The sequence below is a fragment of the Tasmannia lanceolata genome, unplaced genomic scaffold (assembly GCF_043159265.1).
Source record: "Tasmannia lanceolata isolate RefF3 unplaced genomic scaffold, GAP_Taslan_0.1 ptg000011l, whole genome shotgun sequence".
NCBI lineage: Eukaryota > Viridiplantae > Streptophyta > Magnoliopsida > Canellales > Winteraceae > Tasmannia > Tasmannia lanceolata.
Window position 1 is genome coordinate 26,345,834 of NW_027518688.1, and position 16,328 is coordinate 26,362,161.

The 16,328-nt window shown below is 39.0% G+C and overlaps 2 protein-coding genes and 1 pseudogene across 5 annotated transcripts; 1 reads left to right on the top strand and 2 right to left on the bottom strand.

Moving 5' to 3' along the window:
- Positions 1-5,271: 5,271 nt before the first annotated feature.
- Positions 5,272-6,387, bottom strand: LOC143886088 (small ribosomal subunit protein mL103 (rPPR7) pseudogene; annotated as a pseudogene).
- A 1,148-nt stretch (positions 6,388-7,535) lies between these two features.
- LOC143886329 (uncharacterized) lies at positions 7,536-9,884 on the top strand. The gene is made up of 3 exons (XM_077390278.1): positions 7,536-7,796; positions 8,460-8,611; positions 8,686-9,884. Exons 2-3 carry the CDS (start codon positions 8,477-8,479, stop codon positions 8,995-8,997), a joined length of 447 nt encoding a protein of 148 aa, XP_077246393.1. The 5' UTR covers positions 7,536-7,796; positions 8,460-8,476; the 3' UTR covers positions 8,998-9,884.
- A 954-nt stretch (positions 9,885-10,838) lies between these two features.
- Positions 10,839-16,319, bottom strand: LOC143886330 (protein FAR1-RELATED SEQUENCE 5-like). 4 transcript variants are annotated; one of them, XR_013253742.1, is made up of 5 exons: positions 16,081-16,319; positions 15,547-15,639; positions 12,541-12,643; positions 11,339-11,464; positions 10,839-11,219 (listed from the first exon to the last, which is right to left on the bottom strand). XR_013253742.1 is itself a non-coding variant. In XM_077390281.1 (4 exons), the coding sequence occupies exon 1, from the start codon at positions 15,258-15,260 to the stop codon at positions 12,918-12,920; it is 2,343 nt and encodes a 780-aa protein (XP_077246396.1). In that variant the 5' UTR covers positions 15,261-15,461; the 3' UTR covers positions 10,839-11,219; positions 11,339-11,464; positions 12,541-12,643; positions 12,782-12,917. The 4 variants fall into 4 exon arrangements, 3 of the variants coding, with proteins under 3 accessions (XP_077246396.1, XP_077246394.1, XP_077246395.1); XM_077390281.1 differs by lacking the exons at positions 15,547-15,639; positions 16,081-16,319 and adding an exon at positions 12,782-15,461; XM_077390279.1 differs by lacking the exons at positions 15,547-15,639; positions 16,081-16,319 and having other exon boundaries at positions 12,541-15,461.
- Positions 16,320-16,328: the final 9 nt, after the last annotated feature.

Consider the following 16,328-nt stretch of genomic DNA (forward strand, 5'->3'; position numbering starts at 1 on the left):
AATTTCCATCTTCTAAGCACTAGTACTCATGAAAAGCATAAACATCCCAAACACACCATTCTCATTCAAACCAAAAATTCCCAGTCTCTAATAACTAAGATTCATGAAACTGCTGAGCAATGAAAATCCAATGCTAAACAGCCACAGGAGCAGATCCACCATCCTTGTTCAAACCAAGATCCACCTCGACTTTCTTCCAAACGTTTAAAAAACTAACGGGAACATTTTCTTCAACTCCCCGATCAATCATTTCGCGTCCTCCAATTTAGATTCTTTCGCCAATTCCTCCACCAAATTCTTCATTGTTCCAACATCTAGAATCTTATTACTATTGATACTCTCCTGAGCAACCTTCAAATACTTGTCCAAATCCCCATTCTTACATAAATAATGAACAAGAGTCCTAAATGTCCTTGCATTCGGCTCGCACCCATTTTTCCTTAGACCATTATAAACCTTCATAGCATCCTCAATCCTACCCTTCTCACAATAACACTTCATCAGGTAATTATAACTAATCGTATAAGGTTTTAGCCCTAATGACGCCATTTCATCAATCAATTTCATTACTTCCTTGAAAATGACATCTCGACTAATGGTTAGCTTGTTAGAAGAAGGATCCCACACTCTAAATCCCTTGACCCCACTTGCATATCCAAGAAAGAAACACTTTTTGGATTTTGGGTCAAGTTTAGGGCATTGATCATTCTTAACATGAATATAAGCAGGACAACCAAATATTCTTAACATAGAATAATCACTAGGTTTACCAGACCATACCTCTTCTGGAGTTCTGCAGGAAATTGCTGTCGAAGGTAACCTATTGACCAAGTAAGATGTTGTATTAACCGCTTCTGCCCAGAAGTCCTTCTCTAATCCAGCATTGCTCAGCATACTGTGAACCCTCTCTAGAAGAGTCCTGTTAAGTCGTTCTGCAACTCCATTCTGGTGCGGAGTTTCCGGTGTAGTAAAGTGGCGAACTATGCCTTCGCCCTTGCAGCGATAAGTTCAGAAGACTTGTATTCTCCTTCATTGTTTGTCCTCAGACACTTCACCTTCTTGCCAGTTTGCTTCTCAATCATGGTTTTCCATTGCTTGAATGTAGAAAACACCTCAGATTTTCTCCGTAGAAAATAGACCCATATTTTTTTACAGTAATCATCAATGAACGTCACAAAATAGAGAGCACTGTCCTTTGAAGCAACTGAGGCTGGTCCCCACACATCTGAGTGCAAATAGTCTAACTTGCTCTTGCTTCGATGAACTGATGTTTTGAAACTCACTCTGCATTGCTTGCCGAAGACGCAATGCTTACAGAAGTCTAACTTGCAACTTGTAACACCCTTGAGTAGATTCCGATTACTGAGCTCTCTCAAACCCTGCTGACTCATATGCCCCAACCGCATATCCCAAAGCTGTGCCAAATCTGTCACACCGTCTTCTTTTGTAGAAACAACTGCTCCACCTACCATGTATTTCCCATCAACTCGTATAAATAATTTTTGACCATCTTTGCCTTCATGACCATAGGAGAACTCTTTATAACCTTAAGGGTCTGTTCTGTAGCGCTACTTGTGCAGGAAAGGAAATAGAAAACGCCCCATTTTCTGTGGAAAATAGTAAAAGTGGTTGTTCTATTGCAAAGTTAGGAGAAATCTTTGTGCTTACGTGGATTCCACTATGTCTTACGTGTCAAGTCAAAATCATCGCCCAACTTTCCTCCTCCCACGAGCGGAAAGGGCCAAAAATCCTAAGGAATCTGCCTTATAGGACCCCAAAAATGTCGTACTCCTCTCGACCAAAAATGTCTTGCAACAAAAAAAAAGACATCATCGTCTTCATCCTCTTAGCGCCATCATCGGCCTCCTCAAGCTCATTATCGTGGCCGTCTCTCCTTGCCTACCTCTCGCACCATTTACTGTTTCTGTGCAAAACCACCGAAATGGCTTGGGGTTTTTGCGGAGTCTCTCTCTCCATGGCGGATTTCACCGCTCTCTAGATCCGGAAACCCTAGATCCATAAACCCACATCCATTCTATTCTCTACAATTCTGCCCTAAAATGGTAGAATCTGGGTTCTCAGTGCATTAATCTGTCGAAATAGGCAAAAAACCATATCTCTCATCAGGGAGATTGTATTTCCCTCTAACTCCTCTTTCTTCTGCACCAATTTTCTTCCTCTTTCATTGATTTGAGTATTGTGTTGGGTTATTCCTCATATTCGATATAGATTTTTGGTTGCTGAGCAGCGATCAACACGGATCTGCTTTAGAACAGAAAATGTATGCCTCTTCTTTGTATTCCCATGTCTTCTTGAAGATTTTTTTTTTTTGGAAAAATGACGTATTCCAATAATATCGAGTTAGCATTCGAAACCAGGAGTCCCAACCTGTTTTACAAAATATTAGGTAGAGGCCCAGGCATACCCAACGCCAATACAAAGAAGAAGAAAGTACTAGTGACAATTCAATAATCCAAAATACTCGATCCTTTCTTAAGCAGTAAGGATATTTACATATAGGAGACTATTTCTAAATCGTCCCTTTCAGCTCCAGACTTAGCTAGGCTTTCGGCCACCTCATTCTCCGATCGTCTACGATGTTCAATTCTCGAATCAAGTACCCTTATCAGATCCAATATTTCTGCAACCACTTCTTGAAGAAATTTTGGAATCGCCCAAATAACAAAAAGCCCATAAGCCCTCTTTTCCTTTTCTTTGATAACATAACAACACATTAATCCTTTTTTCATTTCCTATTTCTTTTCTTTTCTTTTCCTTTTCTATTTTACCACATCATTTCAAAAGGATTCCATCTGGTGGAATGCAACAGAACAGAGCCTAAGAGTTCCACCATCTCCAGTAAACCGACATCCACTAGTGTCTAAAGCACCCAAAGAAATCAAAAATTTTCTTCAGCTCTAGAACATGTCTAACTCATGTCAAGATTCTAATGGTTCCATCATACATCTTAATATTCACAGTGCCGACCCCAACTGTCTTGCAAGAATTTTCATTACTCATCAAAACCGAGCCACCATTCAATTGCTCGTATGTAGAGAACCAAGGTCTATGTGGGCACATATGAAAAGAACATCTATATTAAGGATCGATGCGTCATAATAACGATGATGACGCGGTGAGCACCTTGCCGTAGTCTTCATCTGAGTTTACCTCTGCCCCACTTGCCTGATCAGAAGCCTCTCCACGCTTCTTTTCCGGATCTTCCTTGTGTTTTCGACAGTCTTTCTTTACATGCCCAATTTTATGGCAATGGAAACACTTTATCATGCCTTTCCCTATTTCGAATTTTGACCTAGACCTGCCTCGATTATTCCCATTCTCGTTTTCTAGTGGTCTACCTCTGGCAACCAACCCTTCTGCTTGCTTCTCACTTGTAGGCATTTTTCTCATCTCATTAGCAAGTAGAGCAGCAGTAACCTCCTCTAATTCTATGGTATCCTTACCGTAGAGTAGTGTTGTAATCAAATGTTCAAAAGATGGAGGTAGAGAAGTCAACAAAATCAAGGCCTTATCTTCATCGTCAATTTTCACATCAATGTTCGATAATTAACAAATTATCTTGTTATAGGCATTCAAGTGTACCATCACTTCAGTCTCTTCCTTCATCTTCAAGGTGTATAATTGTTGTTTCAAATACAACATGGTTGTTAAAGACTTTGTCATGTACAAGCTCTCAAGTTTCAGCCACATATCCGCTGCAGATTTCTCATACATGACATGGTATTTGACATCATTTCCCAACGACAAGCGAATAGAGCTCATAGCCTTCAAATCCATGTCATATCAATCATCATCTGACATATCTGCTTGCTTCTTAGTCTTCCCTAAGAGTGCTTTATGTAATCCTTGTTGAACCAACAATCCCTTACATTGACTTGCCACAAATTAAAACTATTTTTCCCGTCAAATCTTTCGACTTCAAACTTTGCACTAGAAACCGTCACCGCCATTGTAGAACCAAAACTCTGATACCAATTGTTGCGGAATTGGGGCGCAAAACAGCCCTCCACGGTGACAAGTTAACAATCCAAACACGAAAGTCTGTTTCCGGTATTGTGTATAAATTCAACGCAACGTTCCCGAAGTAGATTTTTAAGAACAAATAAATAAAAGTGCAAGCCAAACCACCAATAAAGCACACAAGATTTGTGTGGTTCACCACACTGTGTGAGTGGCTACGTCCACGGGGGGAGACTTCAAAAGATTTCACTATATGGAAAATAAGACGATTACAAGAAGCACTCACCGAATTACAAAAGCCCAAAGCTTTCTCCGGATTACATGAGATACAAACTCTACACCGTCTAGGATCCAAGCGCCTTCGCTCCCTAAAATAGCCTTGCTTCTTCTTCTTATTCACCAAGAGAGATGTCAAATCGCACTCAACCGTTCTTCACTTTTCCAAGTGCACAAGAAGAACCCTTGGATTTTTCTTCTCTTGTTCAATCAAGACCCTCTTTCTTGCTTTTACACAAGTCGTAGAAAAACCCCAAACTCCAATAACGTTTTCACGTTATTTCTCTCGTTGAAGTCGTACACCACCAAGATTAGGTTTTCGCTTCGGGTAAGTTTTCTAAACAGTCAAGTCATGTCCGTTCCTCTCTCTTGGAATTTATCTTATCAAAGATAAAACCAAGAGTCCCAATGTAAGTAGAGTTTTCTATTTATAAAAAGCTCAGGAAGAGGAAAGAATTTCCAAATATGAGGAAACCTCAAATTCGAGGCAACTTTAACAATATATGGGCATGTTAGCTAACACTGTTGTGATTAGAGTGATTCTTCCCCTAAGGGAAACCAAAATTCATTTCCACGTTGAGTGTCTTCTATCCACCCTGTCCACTATGAGATCCCATGCCCTCTTCTTAGGGTGGCCAACTCCAAGACGGAGGCCCAAATAAGTGGTTGGAAACTCTTCAATTGAGCACCCCAGGAGTCCAGCCATTCTGACTTTCTCTTATTCTTCTGGATGAATTCCGAATATTTTTTTTAATTACAAAAATTAGATGGGAAAAATTGGGTTGTGGGAGAAAGTCAATTTCGTATATTTTGCGAGATTTCATGTTTTAGACAGGAAAAATTGTGTATTGATAGATATACAATCTACGCAGAAGATGTTAGTTCATGTACAAAAGAATTATGAATATAAAATTTATGCAGCTCATCTTATTTCATGCAAAAAGTGATTATTGCGGCAGAATACTGTACTAATTTATCTGACAGAAGCCAAAAACATCCATGATAAGAAATATATCAGTTTAGTTGAGTCACACCCGAGGCTTGGATTGAGAATAAAATTCTACGAGTCTTAAAATCAAATATCTCTATCAAATTCATTCAAGGACAATCAAATATCCCTATCTAATGCTTAGGCTACATTAACCATAAAAAAAATAAAAAATCAAGCTTCTAAGCACTAGTACTCATGGAAAGCATACATATCCCAAAGATAACATTCTCATTCAAACCAAAAGTTCCCAGCCTCTACGAACTAAGATTCATGAAACTGCTTAGCGATGAAAATCCAATGCTAATCAGCCACAGGAGCAGACCCGCCATCATCCTTGTTCAAACCAAGTTCCTCCTCAACAAACTTCAAAGAGTTTAAAAATTCGGGATACTTCTTCTTCACCTCGCCGATCAATCCTTTCGCCTCATCCAATTTCGATTCTTTCACCAATACCCCAGCCAAATCCTTCATTGTTCCAACTTGTGGAATCGTACCACTCATGATCCTCTCCTGAGCAACCTTCAAAAACTAATCCAAATCCCCATTCTTACAAAGATGATGCACTAGAATATTAAATGTCATAGCATCCGGCCAGCACCAAATGTCCTTTATACCATTATAAACCTTCATAGCATCCTCAACCCTACCATTCTCACAATAACACATCATCAGGTAATTATAACAAGGTGTATCAGGATATAACCCTAATGACGCCATTTCATAGATGAATTTCAGTACTTCCTCAGGTTTTTCCTTATGGGCATGCATTATCCTAACATTACAAACCTGGGCATCGGGCGAACACCCATATTCATGCATCTCATTCCAGAATTTCTCAGCTTCTTTAACCTTCCCCATCTCATACAGAGTGTTCAAAACAATGCTATAAAGAATCACACTAACCTCAAACTCTTTCTCTCTCATTTCCTTCAGAATCGAAATTGCAGCCTCCGGAGAACCCGATTTGCAGAGCGCTATTGCCAAGAGATCATACGATGATACATTGGGCAAAATGTTAAATTTTTTAGGAATTTCATAAAAGAGTTTGGATACCTGATCGAGTTTCTTAGATTCGATGCAGGCATCGAGAAGGAAGTTGAAGGAACTCGTGTGGTGCGTGGCGTGCCGAGATCGTCCATCTGTTCGAGCGTTCGGATCGCATGATCGAGCATTCTGTTGTTCCGATCAGAATGGGTAGAGCTTACCTTAAAATAGAGAAAAGAGAGGGAGCTCTTCCAATATTGAGCTCCCAAGTCTCCCTCTCTATTTTCTAAAGTATATAGAAATGGTAGGAACTGGGAGTGAGTGATGTACCCGGGGAGAAAGGGGCAACTGCCTCTATATAGAAGGGAAAGGAAAGGTTTATCCGCTCATAATGGTGGTAGTCTCTCCAGGGTGGAGATCTAAGAGTAGTCACATAAAGCCCTCCCCCTCTTACTCAGGATAGGTAGCGAGAGGAATACTAAAAACTATATATATATATATATATATATATATATATATATATATATATATATATATATATATATATATATATATATATAGAGAGAGAGAGAGAGAGAGAAAACGGTTCCTACACATATGGTTTGGATCACCCAAACAATGTGGGCCCCCACTGTATTTTAAGCTAGTGTGTAGAGAACTCTCTACACATATGTGTAGGAACCGTTTTCTCATATATATATATATATATATATATATATATATATATATATATATGAGAAAACGGTTCCTACACATATGTGTAGAGAAGCTATCTACACACTAGCTTAAAATACAGTGGGGGCCACCTTATTTGGGTGATTCAAACCATTCATTTTTAAGGCCCTCACATAGATAGGGTGTCCACAAAAAATCAGATCCATAGGATCATCCTAACCATTCGAACTTTGGAGGCAAAAAATGAACTAATTTGTGAAGGTTTAAAGACATCCATTTTACCTCCACAAATCGTAGGGTTGGGATGATCCTATGGATCTGATTTTTTGTAGACAACCTATCTATGTGAGGGCCTTTAAAATGGATGGCTTGGATCACCCAAACAATGTGGGCCCCACTGTATTTTAAGCTAGTGTGTAGAGAACTCTCTACACATATGTGTAGGAACCTATATATATATGAGAAAACGGTTCCTACACATATGTGTAGAGAATTCTCTAAACATTAGTGATGTGTGGAGATGTGGCTTAAGCAAGGCCCTTAGATCAACGATCATCTAAGCCATCCATTCCAAAAATGAAAAACAGTGTTGGGGTTTCTCGTTCCCAAACCCAAACAGAGAAGAAAAACGAATAGAGAAGAAAAACGCTTGAAACCCAAAATCTAGGGCATCAAAAACGTAAACCTCTTCTCTTCTCTCATTACCTTATCTGGTTTTGATAGATCCTCATCTCCTTGAGTAAAAAAAGCCGACGATCTCTCGGGTTTTGTACGAACTCGGTTCGGGTTTTGTACGAAATCTCGTCTCTTCTCATCTCCTTCACAGTTCGAGGTAGATCGTCGAAGAAGAACAAGGGTGCAACCCAAAGCCGACGATCTCCTTCACCAGGTAAGTCGTTCCTTCTCTGTTCTCTTATTTTTTTCCATTTTTTAATGCTAAAAGAGGGGAAGAATCGGGTTTTTGGGTTTATCTTTGTTTTGGGTTTCTTGCTCTTGGTGAAGGAGATCGTCGGCTTTGGGTGAAGGAGATCGTTGTGAAGCAGAAACCCAAAATGCTTATTTCCAGTGTTAAAAAATGGAAACTCAGCAACAAACCCAAAAATGAAAAAAACCGAAAAAAACCTCTTCTCTGTTCTTTTTTTATTTCCATTTTTTCATGCTAAAAGAGGGGAAGAATCGGGTTTTGTGGTTTATCTTTGTTTTTGGGTTTCTTGCTCTTGGTGAAGGAGATCGTCGGCTTTGGGTGAAGGAGATCTTGGTGAAGCAGAAACCCAAAATGCTTATTTCCAAAGTAAAAAACTGGAAACTCAGCAAGAAACCCAAAAACGAAAAAAATCGAAAACTAGGGCATCTCAGCAAGAAACCAAATCTATAAACATCTTCTCTGTTTTTTTTATTTTTCATTTTTTTATGCTAAAAGAAGAAGAATCGGGTTTTTGGGTTTTTTTCGTTGTTGGCTTTCTTGCTCTTGGGTTTCCACCTCCTTCCCCAGGTAAGGGTGAAACTCAAACATTTGAAGTGGAAATATGGGATATGTTCTGATTGTGTGCAGATAGTTAAGATTAATCGATGGCGTCGTCTACTGAGAGTGATGGTAGTTCAACTGTGGTGAATTGTGAGTGTCAAAAGAAAGCATGTATCAGAATAACTAAGTCAGATAAGAATGGAAACCGAGGACGGCCCTACTACACATGTGGATTTCTTGTAAGTAAAAATTCATACGTGTGATTTAATTTCTTGATCAAATTTGAAATTCCTAAAGCTAATGCAACACACAGGAACTTGGCATCAAGAAGTGTGAGTATTTCCGTTGGTGTCAAAATGATGTTGACGACAACGAATTTCGTTTGAGGAGGGACAACATGATTGCAAATCAACGTCTGCAAAGGTTGGAGAGCGAGGTTGCCGAATTGAAGGTGTTGGTGCAACAGGGACGTGAAGCCATTAAAGTGTTGGAAAAGTTGGATAATGAGGTTGCTGAATTGAAGGTGTTGGTGCAACAGGGACGTGAAGCCGTTAAAGTGGTCGAGAATGAAACTGGGTGGATTAAAGTTATGGGTGTTGTGGTTTTTTTTCTTGTTTTTTTTTAAAAAAAAATGTAGCACTAAGTGAGGTGGGAAGAATGAAAGAGTCTCAATCATATTGTAACAGACATCATCTCTTGTAATGGTTTGCTTGTTTAGTTGTAAGCTTGATATGGTTTTGCCATGGTTGCACTTGTAAATTGACTGATAAGTCGACTCTACAAACAGGACTGGTGTTCAATCTCATGTGGGCTATATATCTCATGTACTACATTGGAAGAAATGGATTTGGATTCATGTGAATTAATTAACCAAAGTGATGAGCATAAACAAACAAATGTGGGTTTGGCAATTTTCTTCTTTTGCAAGCGAGAATATATTCAGATCTGGTTCATTTTGTTTGAATGACCAACCAGCATCCTTGATCGAGTACTTCAGAAGGCTTGAACTGGATTCCAGTAACCATTCACAGGGACCATGGATGCAGATTACAGAGATGAATTACATCAGTGACATGGAGATTAAAGATCCTTTCTTGTCTAGTTTCTCTATGTTAGGATTCCTCTGTGGGGATGTTATCAGAGCTTAGCATATCTATGTTAGGATTCGTCTTGGCTTTGATTTTTTAAGGGCAGTACTGCCACATGGAACTGAAACTGAACTTGTTTGAGGTTTTCTTCTAGTGGGAACTGATGGAAGTGGAGCATGTTTCAGGGATTTCAATTCGCTGGTCATCAATGAACCAATTGTGCCAGTTGTCCCCACCTTGATAGACCAACCAGCATCCTTGATCGCTTCAAGTGTCTGAACCATGATTCTCTGTCGATCAGAGGTTTCTCAAAATCTTTTTGAACTGGAAGATATCATGAGCTACCCATGGCAGCTGGGTTCTGAATTTTCTGCGCATGTAACTTTGTTCAAAACTGATGATGGTTTTTATGTTCTTAGCAAGAGTAGTGACACATTGTAAAGAAGAAAGCAATATCACTCAGTCTTAGTGTGTAGAAGAACTTCCACATGTACTCAAGTAAAGTTTTTTGTTTGAATCTGAATATATTCTCTATATAAAGAAAAATCTAAGGCAAGTCATCTGTGGGAACCCAGACCAATCACACCCAAACAAAAATAAGAGAGGTGTTGGATTCATGTGAATTAATTAACCAAAGTGATGAGCATAAACAAACAAATGTGGCACAGGCAATTTTCTTTTTTTTGTAACAGACATCATCTATTGCCTTTACTGGACATATCACACCCAAACAAAATGAACCAGATTAGCCTTATATTTAGGGGATGATTGATGTATTTTTGTATCCAAATACAAAAACATGAGGAATCCAAATATGGTCTCATGGTTACCAGACAGGGCTTTTCCAAACCCAACCCGACCAAATGCCAACCCAGACCAAGCAGAAATCGGGTTCGGGCTGAGCCCGACCCAAGTTGCACCCCTTAATTTAAGGCTGATAGAGACAGATTCCCCCCACCAAACCCAAGTTGCACCCCTAAATATAAGGCTAATAGAGACAGATTCCCCCAACCCAAGATTGGAATGGAGGGTCAAACAGGTGTAGTTTTGAGTTTGTCAATGTTCCAGTGCCGTAAGGGTAATGTGCAGTAATTTCTGAACTAGGGAAAATGTGTGGTGCTCTTAACCCCTTCCCCTCTGTCATGCAATCTCTACTCTGTCCTTCTCCCACCCTCCCTGGCCCTCTCACATCACTTAATAAACAAATATTCCATGGAAAAAAAATCATGGCATCCAAACATTAAATTGTGTGACCATCTCAACCATCTCAACCATAAGCCATTCAATACAACTCTACTCAATTTTACACATGAAATCCATGTCTTGCAGTTTCATTACAGCACAGAAAAAGTCAACTACAACCAAGCTCAACCGGCAGATTCATTACAACCCAAAAACTGTCATTTACAACCAAACTGCATCTAGATTTACTCCAAAATATACATGAAGACCATAAAAAATAAACATTGTTTACATAACAATCCATGGATAAACTTCCAAAATAAAATAACTGTTGAACCGAAATCATTGGCCCTTTACATGGTCCAAAGTAAGTATGGAGACCATCAAAATCCTCCCTTAATGCAGCTCTAAATCCATCAAAATCCACCCACAAGTCAAATGTCACACATGAAAACCACCAAACACCTGGAGTTGAAGACTGTTGGGTCTCAAAATAAGGTCCACTGTAGTGACCACCAGAAGTACTTCCAACACCCGAAGTACTAGCACCAGGTGCTCCACTAGACTTGCGAGGTGACTGCACAGTTGCCAACTAAAGAGACATTACTCCAAATGTGAACAAAGATTCCAGCTTGTATTTGAAAATACATTACCCAACACCAAAAATCTAACATAAATATGACTTTAGCTACTCACCTTGTGAGAAACACCAGCACGCTCGTAGTACTTCTTTGCAATTTCAAGATATTTTACATCTCTTTCACAGGCAACCAAATGACCTGATTCTGGTAGGACTAAAGCAACAGCTAAGGATGAGTACCCCTGATAAAAAAATATATATAATTTCATGAATTGAAGGATAAAGAAAAAGATATGAAAAAAATTCACTGAAGGAAAGCAAGAGATGGGAAAAGATTGTGTAAGTAACCAAGGCTATAATTACTAAAATGTGAGTGCATGATACCCCTGAGGGCTAAAAAGGACTATAAGCATTTAAAGAGGACTATAAGCATTGAAAAAAAAGGGCTAAAGAGGACTATAAGCATTGAAAACCAGTTCTTAAATAAATGGAATTTATCACATTTGGAAGATGCAGTCTTTTCTCTATATTAAAGAGTTGGGTTCTATTACCAAAGTCTTCAAAAGCTCAGACCAAAACAGAGTAACAAATAGAGTTCTGTGATGCAACTTCAATTTCATTTATCAGATGAAACACCTGCAAGTGAATTTGGTCTTTGGTGCTTTGCTGCATCAATGGTTATTCCAATTTATCATCAATTTGCTTGCGATGGTGCAGCTCTCTCTGTAGACAAATTAAGTGCAAGTATCTTTTTTATCCCATGTTTACATATGCTAATCAATATTGTACTTTCCCATTATGAAAATGGTAGAAAGAAACATCCAACTACTGTTAATATTGATCATTAAAGGATTTCCAGCATGTTTGTTATATCATTTGTTCAGTAAAGTAAAAAAGACATTAGTACAAACTGATAAATGCATTACACGATTACACTCTAAATTAAGAATATACTAACAGAAAATGTTAGCAGTCGCATAGTATAACATACATAAACAAAAATCTTATTTTTTTAACCCGGAATTGTACGCTGAGGTCCGGGGAGGACAGAAAAAATCATGACTTAAAACAAGCAAAATAATGGTTTTGAAAAACTAATCTAGATGGGACTCAAAACTAATCTAAACACAAATCTACACACCATAATATGGCACTGCATATGGCTTGTGATAACTGTCCGTTCACTTAATATTTTGTGTGTGTTAGCATCTTAGATCTGATTGAATGCTGCAATTTTTAAAAAAACTATACCATAAAAGACTATATGCATCTCTAATCCTAACAGCCATTCAAAAAAGTAAATACAAAACTATCTCACCAACAGTAGGTGAAGAAAAATGTTGTTGGTTCCAAATAGCAGGTGAACAAAAAAATATCTGCACAAAAGCTTCAGTGACCAATTTCCAACCTCTTCTACTGACCTGCATCAAATGCATGATTAAAATTCATCAGTGGTACACAAAAATCTATTAGAAGTGAAACAAGATATGGCACACAGATAAAAAAAGGATGGCCAATCATTTTGCATGAGTTTTAATTAAAAAGAATAGAGGGATTACTTAGTGCACTCCAACGGTGGTCCTCCTCCTCGCCAACTCTAACCTCTTCCTATACAACCTTCGTTGTAATCATCTATATGAGAAACATATTATAAACCTTCCAATTTGGAAAAAATTATTAGAAACACATTGAGATTTAAAAACATACCTCTTCCTCGGGTATGTTTTTGCACGTGGTCGCATAATGGCCTTTTTCTCCACATTTTTTACACGTCCTTTGCTGCTTGGGTTGAGATTGAGAGGCCTCCAATGGAGATTTAAACCTTGTAGCATTTTTTGGCCGACCCTTGGTTCTCACAACTTGAGGGTCGTGAATATGTATCTCGAGAGGATAGTTGGATTGTACTTGACTGCCACTGCTTTCCAAGACACTCTCCTTGTCTTTCTTTGCTTCTTCGCATTCCGCTACCCACACATTTAAGTCTTCTTCCATCTTCTTCAAAATGCTCTTCTTTCTCGGGTGTTCATCTAGTACTTTATGAACCCTTGATGTAATGCACCATCTCTCAAATGAAGTTACTTCGTCACCATCTCCTATGGTTGTAGATGCGAAACTATTCACTTGATATCTCGCCCCAATTGTCCACCTATTTAAGAGATATCGCTGAGGAATAGAACCTAAACGCCTCATATCCATTATGCGAAGTATGTGTTTACATAGAATCCCTGCGGTCTCAAACATCGCACACTCACATGTAGCATTAACACCTTCCGATACATCATATATAACCTTGTAACTCTTCCATTCCTCCTCATTACGCATTCTTACCTTGTATTCAGTGACGTTTCCATTCTCACTCTCCTTGTACTCCCAACAATCAATACTCGCTAGAAATTGAAGTTGGAACAAGTCAAAAATTTTCCTAGTATAACACTTTGCTGCATCTGCTTCCAAGGTGCTCTTTGTCTTCAATACTGCATGTGATGATTTAGTCCTCCAATCCTCTTCAGCTTCCTTTTTCCGCCGAGCCACAAGTGCCTTTTCATATTGTACCACGAATTCTTCTAAAGTGGTACTTTGCTTAACAAATCCATCGAAGAAAGCATTAATGCTTTCGCTTCGTGCACTTGAAGTCATTCCAGCTGTAAATGTGTCTCTAAAATAAGCAGGAACCCAGTGCATTCGTAAATCCCACATCTTACATAACCAATGTCTGTCATCTAAATTATATTTCTCCACCAACGCTCCCCATTCCTTCTCACTGTCGGCTTTGTGTTTCCTATAAAACCAATGGTTGTATTCCTTATACAACTGGCTAGTTGCATCTCTCATGTCTGGAACATGCTCAACTAGATGTCTACTAATGTGCCAAGAGCAAAAGCGATGGCGTGTATTTGGAAAAACATGCCTAATCGCGTTTCTCATCGCCCCATCCATATCAGTTATTATACACCCTGGAGCTTTGTCAAACATGCATTTTAACCACTGTCGAAACAACCAAGTGAATGTCTCCTCCGTCTCATCTGCTAAGAGGGCACAACCAAAAAGTGTAGACTGTCTGTGGTGGTTTACGCCGGTAAATGGTGCAAACGGCATCCTATACCTGTTCGTCTTATAAGTGACGTAAAAAACAATTACGTCGCTAAAGGTTAGGTATGCCTCTCTGGCCCTCGAATCCGCCCAAAACATCGATCTCAGGTTTCCATCAACATCTATCTCCATGGCAAACTGAAAATTCGGATCTTCCGCTCGTTTCTGTTGGAACTGATTAGCTACTGTGGCAGATTCTCGTCCCATGTTGTTAGCCCTATGTGCTCTCAAATGAGACGACACCTGATCTGGTGTGAGAGCACTAGATGAACCATCATTTGAAGCGTTAATTGCCCTTGCAATGCCAGAAGGACCAAACCCATCACTGTGCATTTTATCCATCAAGTTTTTACATAAGGCTTTCTTATGTAATGTATTATGTGAATGATGCAATCGTGTCTTCAATGGAGATGTAAGATCATGGCAATGTTCTTCCACAAAAATTCTAACTTCCCACTTATCCTCTTTTGTCAAATTGATCTCCATCTTTGCCTCGCAACCCTCTCTTGTTTCACGACGCCGCTTCACATCCATCCCAATCTGTCTCTTATCATTAGGATTTCTCAATCCCTCTTTATCACATACATAACTCTTCCTTATAGGTTCACCTGTTTTGATCGACCTATTGGTCCTGCCTTTTCGAATTCCAAAACCTGTACTCAACGCATATGAGTTATAGAATGCATAGGCATCTTCACAATTATCAAAAAGCTGGCCTTCAAAAGGTTTGCTACCTAAAACACTCGCCGCATCATCCTTATTAGACGTTTCCGAGGTACCAGTACCGCCCTCGTCATTATCAGCCCAACCTAGCGGTTCCTCTTCATCAACCATCTCTAATCTATTTCCCTCATCAACACATAACCTATCGGCTTGCGACATTGTATCATCAGCCATAATTAATCTATTTTCATCAACATCCACAATAGACAGCCCAAACGGATCCATATACTGTAAAAGAGGATCAAAAAACCTGAAGATGCAACTGATCGACCATACAAACCGAAAAAAACATCAGATCGAGATAAACATGTAACTTCAAAATTTAGAAATTTGCAAATTGATGAGATAAGTAAGTAAATAGAAACCGTAAAGATGAATCTCACACCAAAAAGCTAAAGAGAAAATTATAACAACCTAAACATCGATAGAAACCCTAATTCATACTGGAAATAAGCATTTAAATCCCTTCAACACTGGAAATAAGATAAAAAAAATATTAATAAACTCTTACCAGTTCAGACTATGTTGAGTAAAAAAGCTCTTCTTCCTTCTCTGTTCCTCCACAGATTTAACTACCGTAATAGATGAACGCTACCCCTAATCCCTGCATTTTGTGGGGAAAAAGGGAAACGTAAATAAAAAGAGAGAAGAGGTTCCCACAACACCCGATTCTTCCTCTTTTACCATAAAAAAAAAATGGGAAACGAAAATAAAAAGAGAGAAGCTCTTCTTCCTTCTCTGTTCCCACAAAACCCGATTCTTCCCCTCTTTTAGCATGAAAAAATGGAAATAAAAAAAGAACAGAGAAGAGGTTTTTTTCGGTTTTTTTCGTTTTTGGGTTTGTTGCTGAGTTTCCATTTTTTAACACTGGAAATAAGCATTTTGGGTTTCTGCTTCACAACGATCTCCTTCACCCAAAGCCGACGATCTCCTTCACCAAGAGCAAGAAACCCAAAACAAAGATAAACCCAAAAACCCGATTCTTCCCCTCTTTTAGCATTAAAAAATGGAAAAAAAATAAGAGAACAGAGAAGGAACGACTTACCTGGTGAAGGAGATCGTCGGCTTTGGGTTGCACCCTTGTTCTTCTTCGACGATCTACCTCGAACTGTGAAGGAGATGAGAAGAGATGAGATTTCGTACAAAACCCGAGAGATTGTCGGCTTTTTTTACTCAAGGAGATGAGGATCTATCAAAACCAGATAAGGTAATGAGAGAAGAGAAGAGGTTTACGTTTTTGATGCCCTAGATTTTGGGTTTCAAGCGTTTTTCTTCTCTGTTCGTTTTTCTTCT

Excerpts from the sequence above, each read along its gene's own strand:
- LOC143886329 (XM_077390278.1), top strand. The coding sequence starts at position 8,477 with ATGGCGTCGTCTACTGAGAGTGATGGTAGTTCAACTGTGGTGAATTGT. Across the intron at positions 8,612-8,685 it reads ACTACACATGTGGATTTCTT|GAACTTGGCATCAAGAAGTG; the intron begins GTAAGTAAAAAT and ends TGCAACACACAG.
- LOC143886330 (XM_077390281.1), bottom strand. The coding sequence starts at position 15,260 with ATGGATCCGTTTGGGCTGTCTATTGTGGATGTTGATGAAAATAGATTA.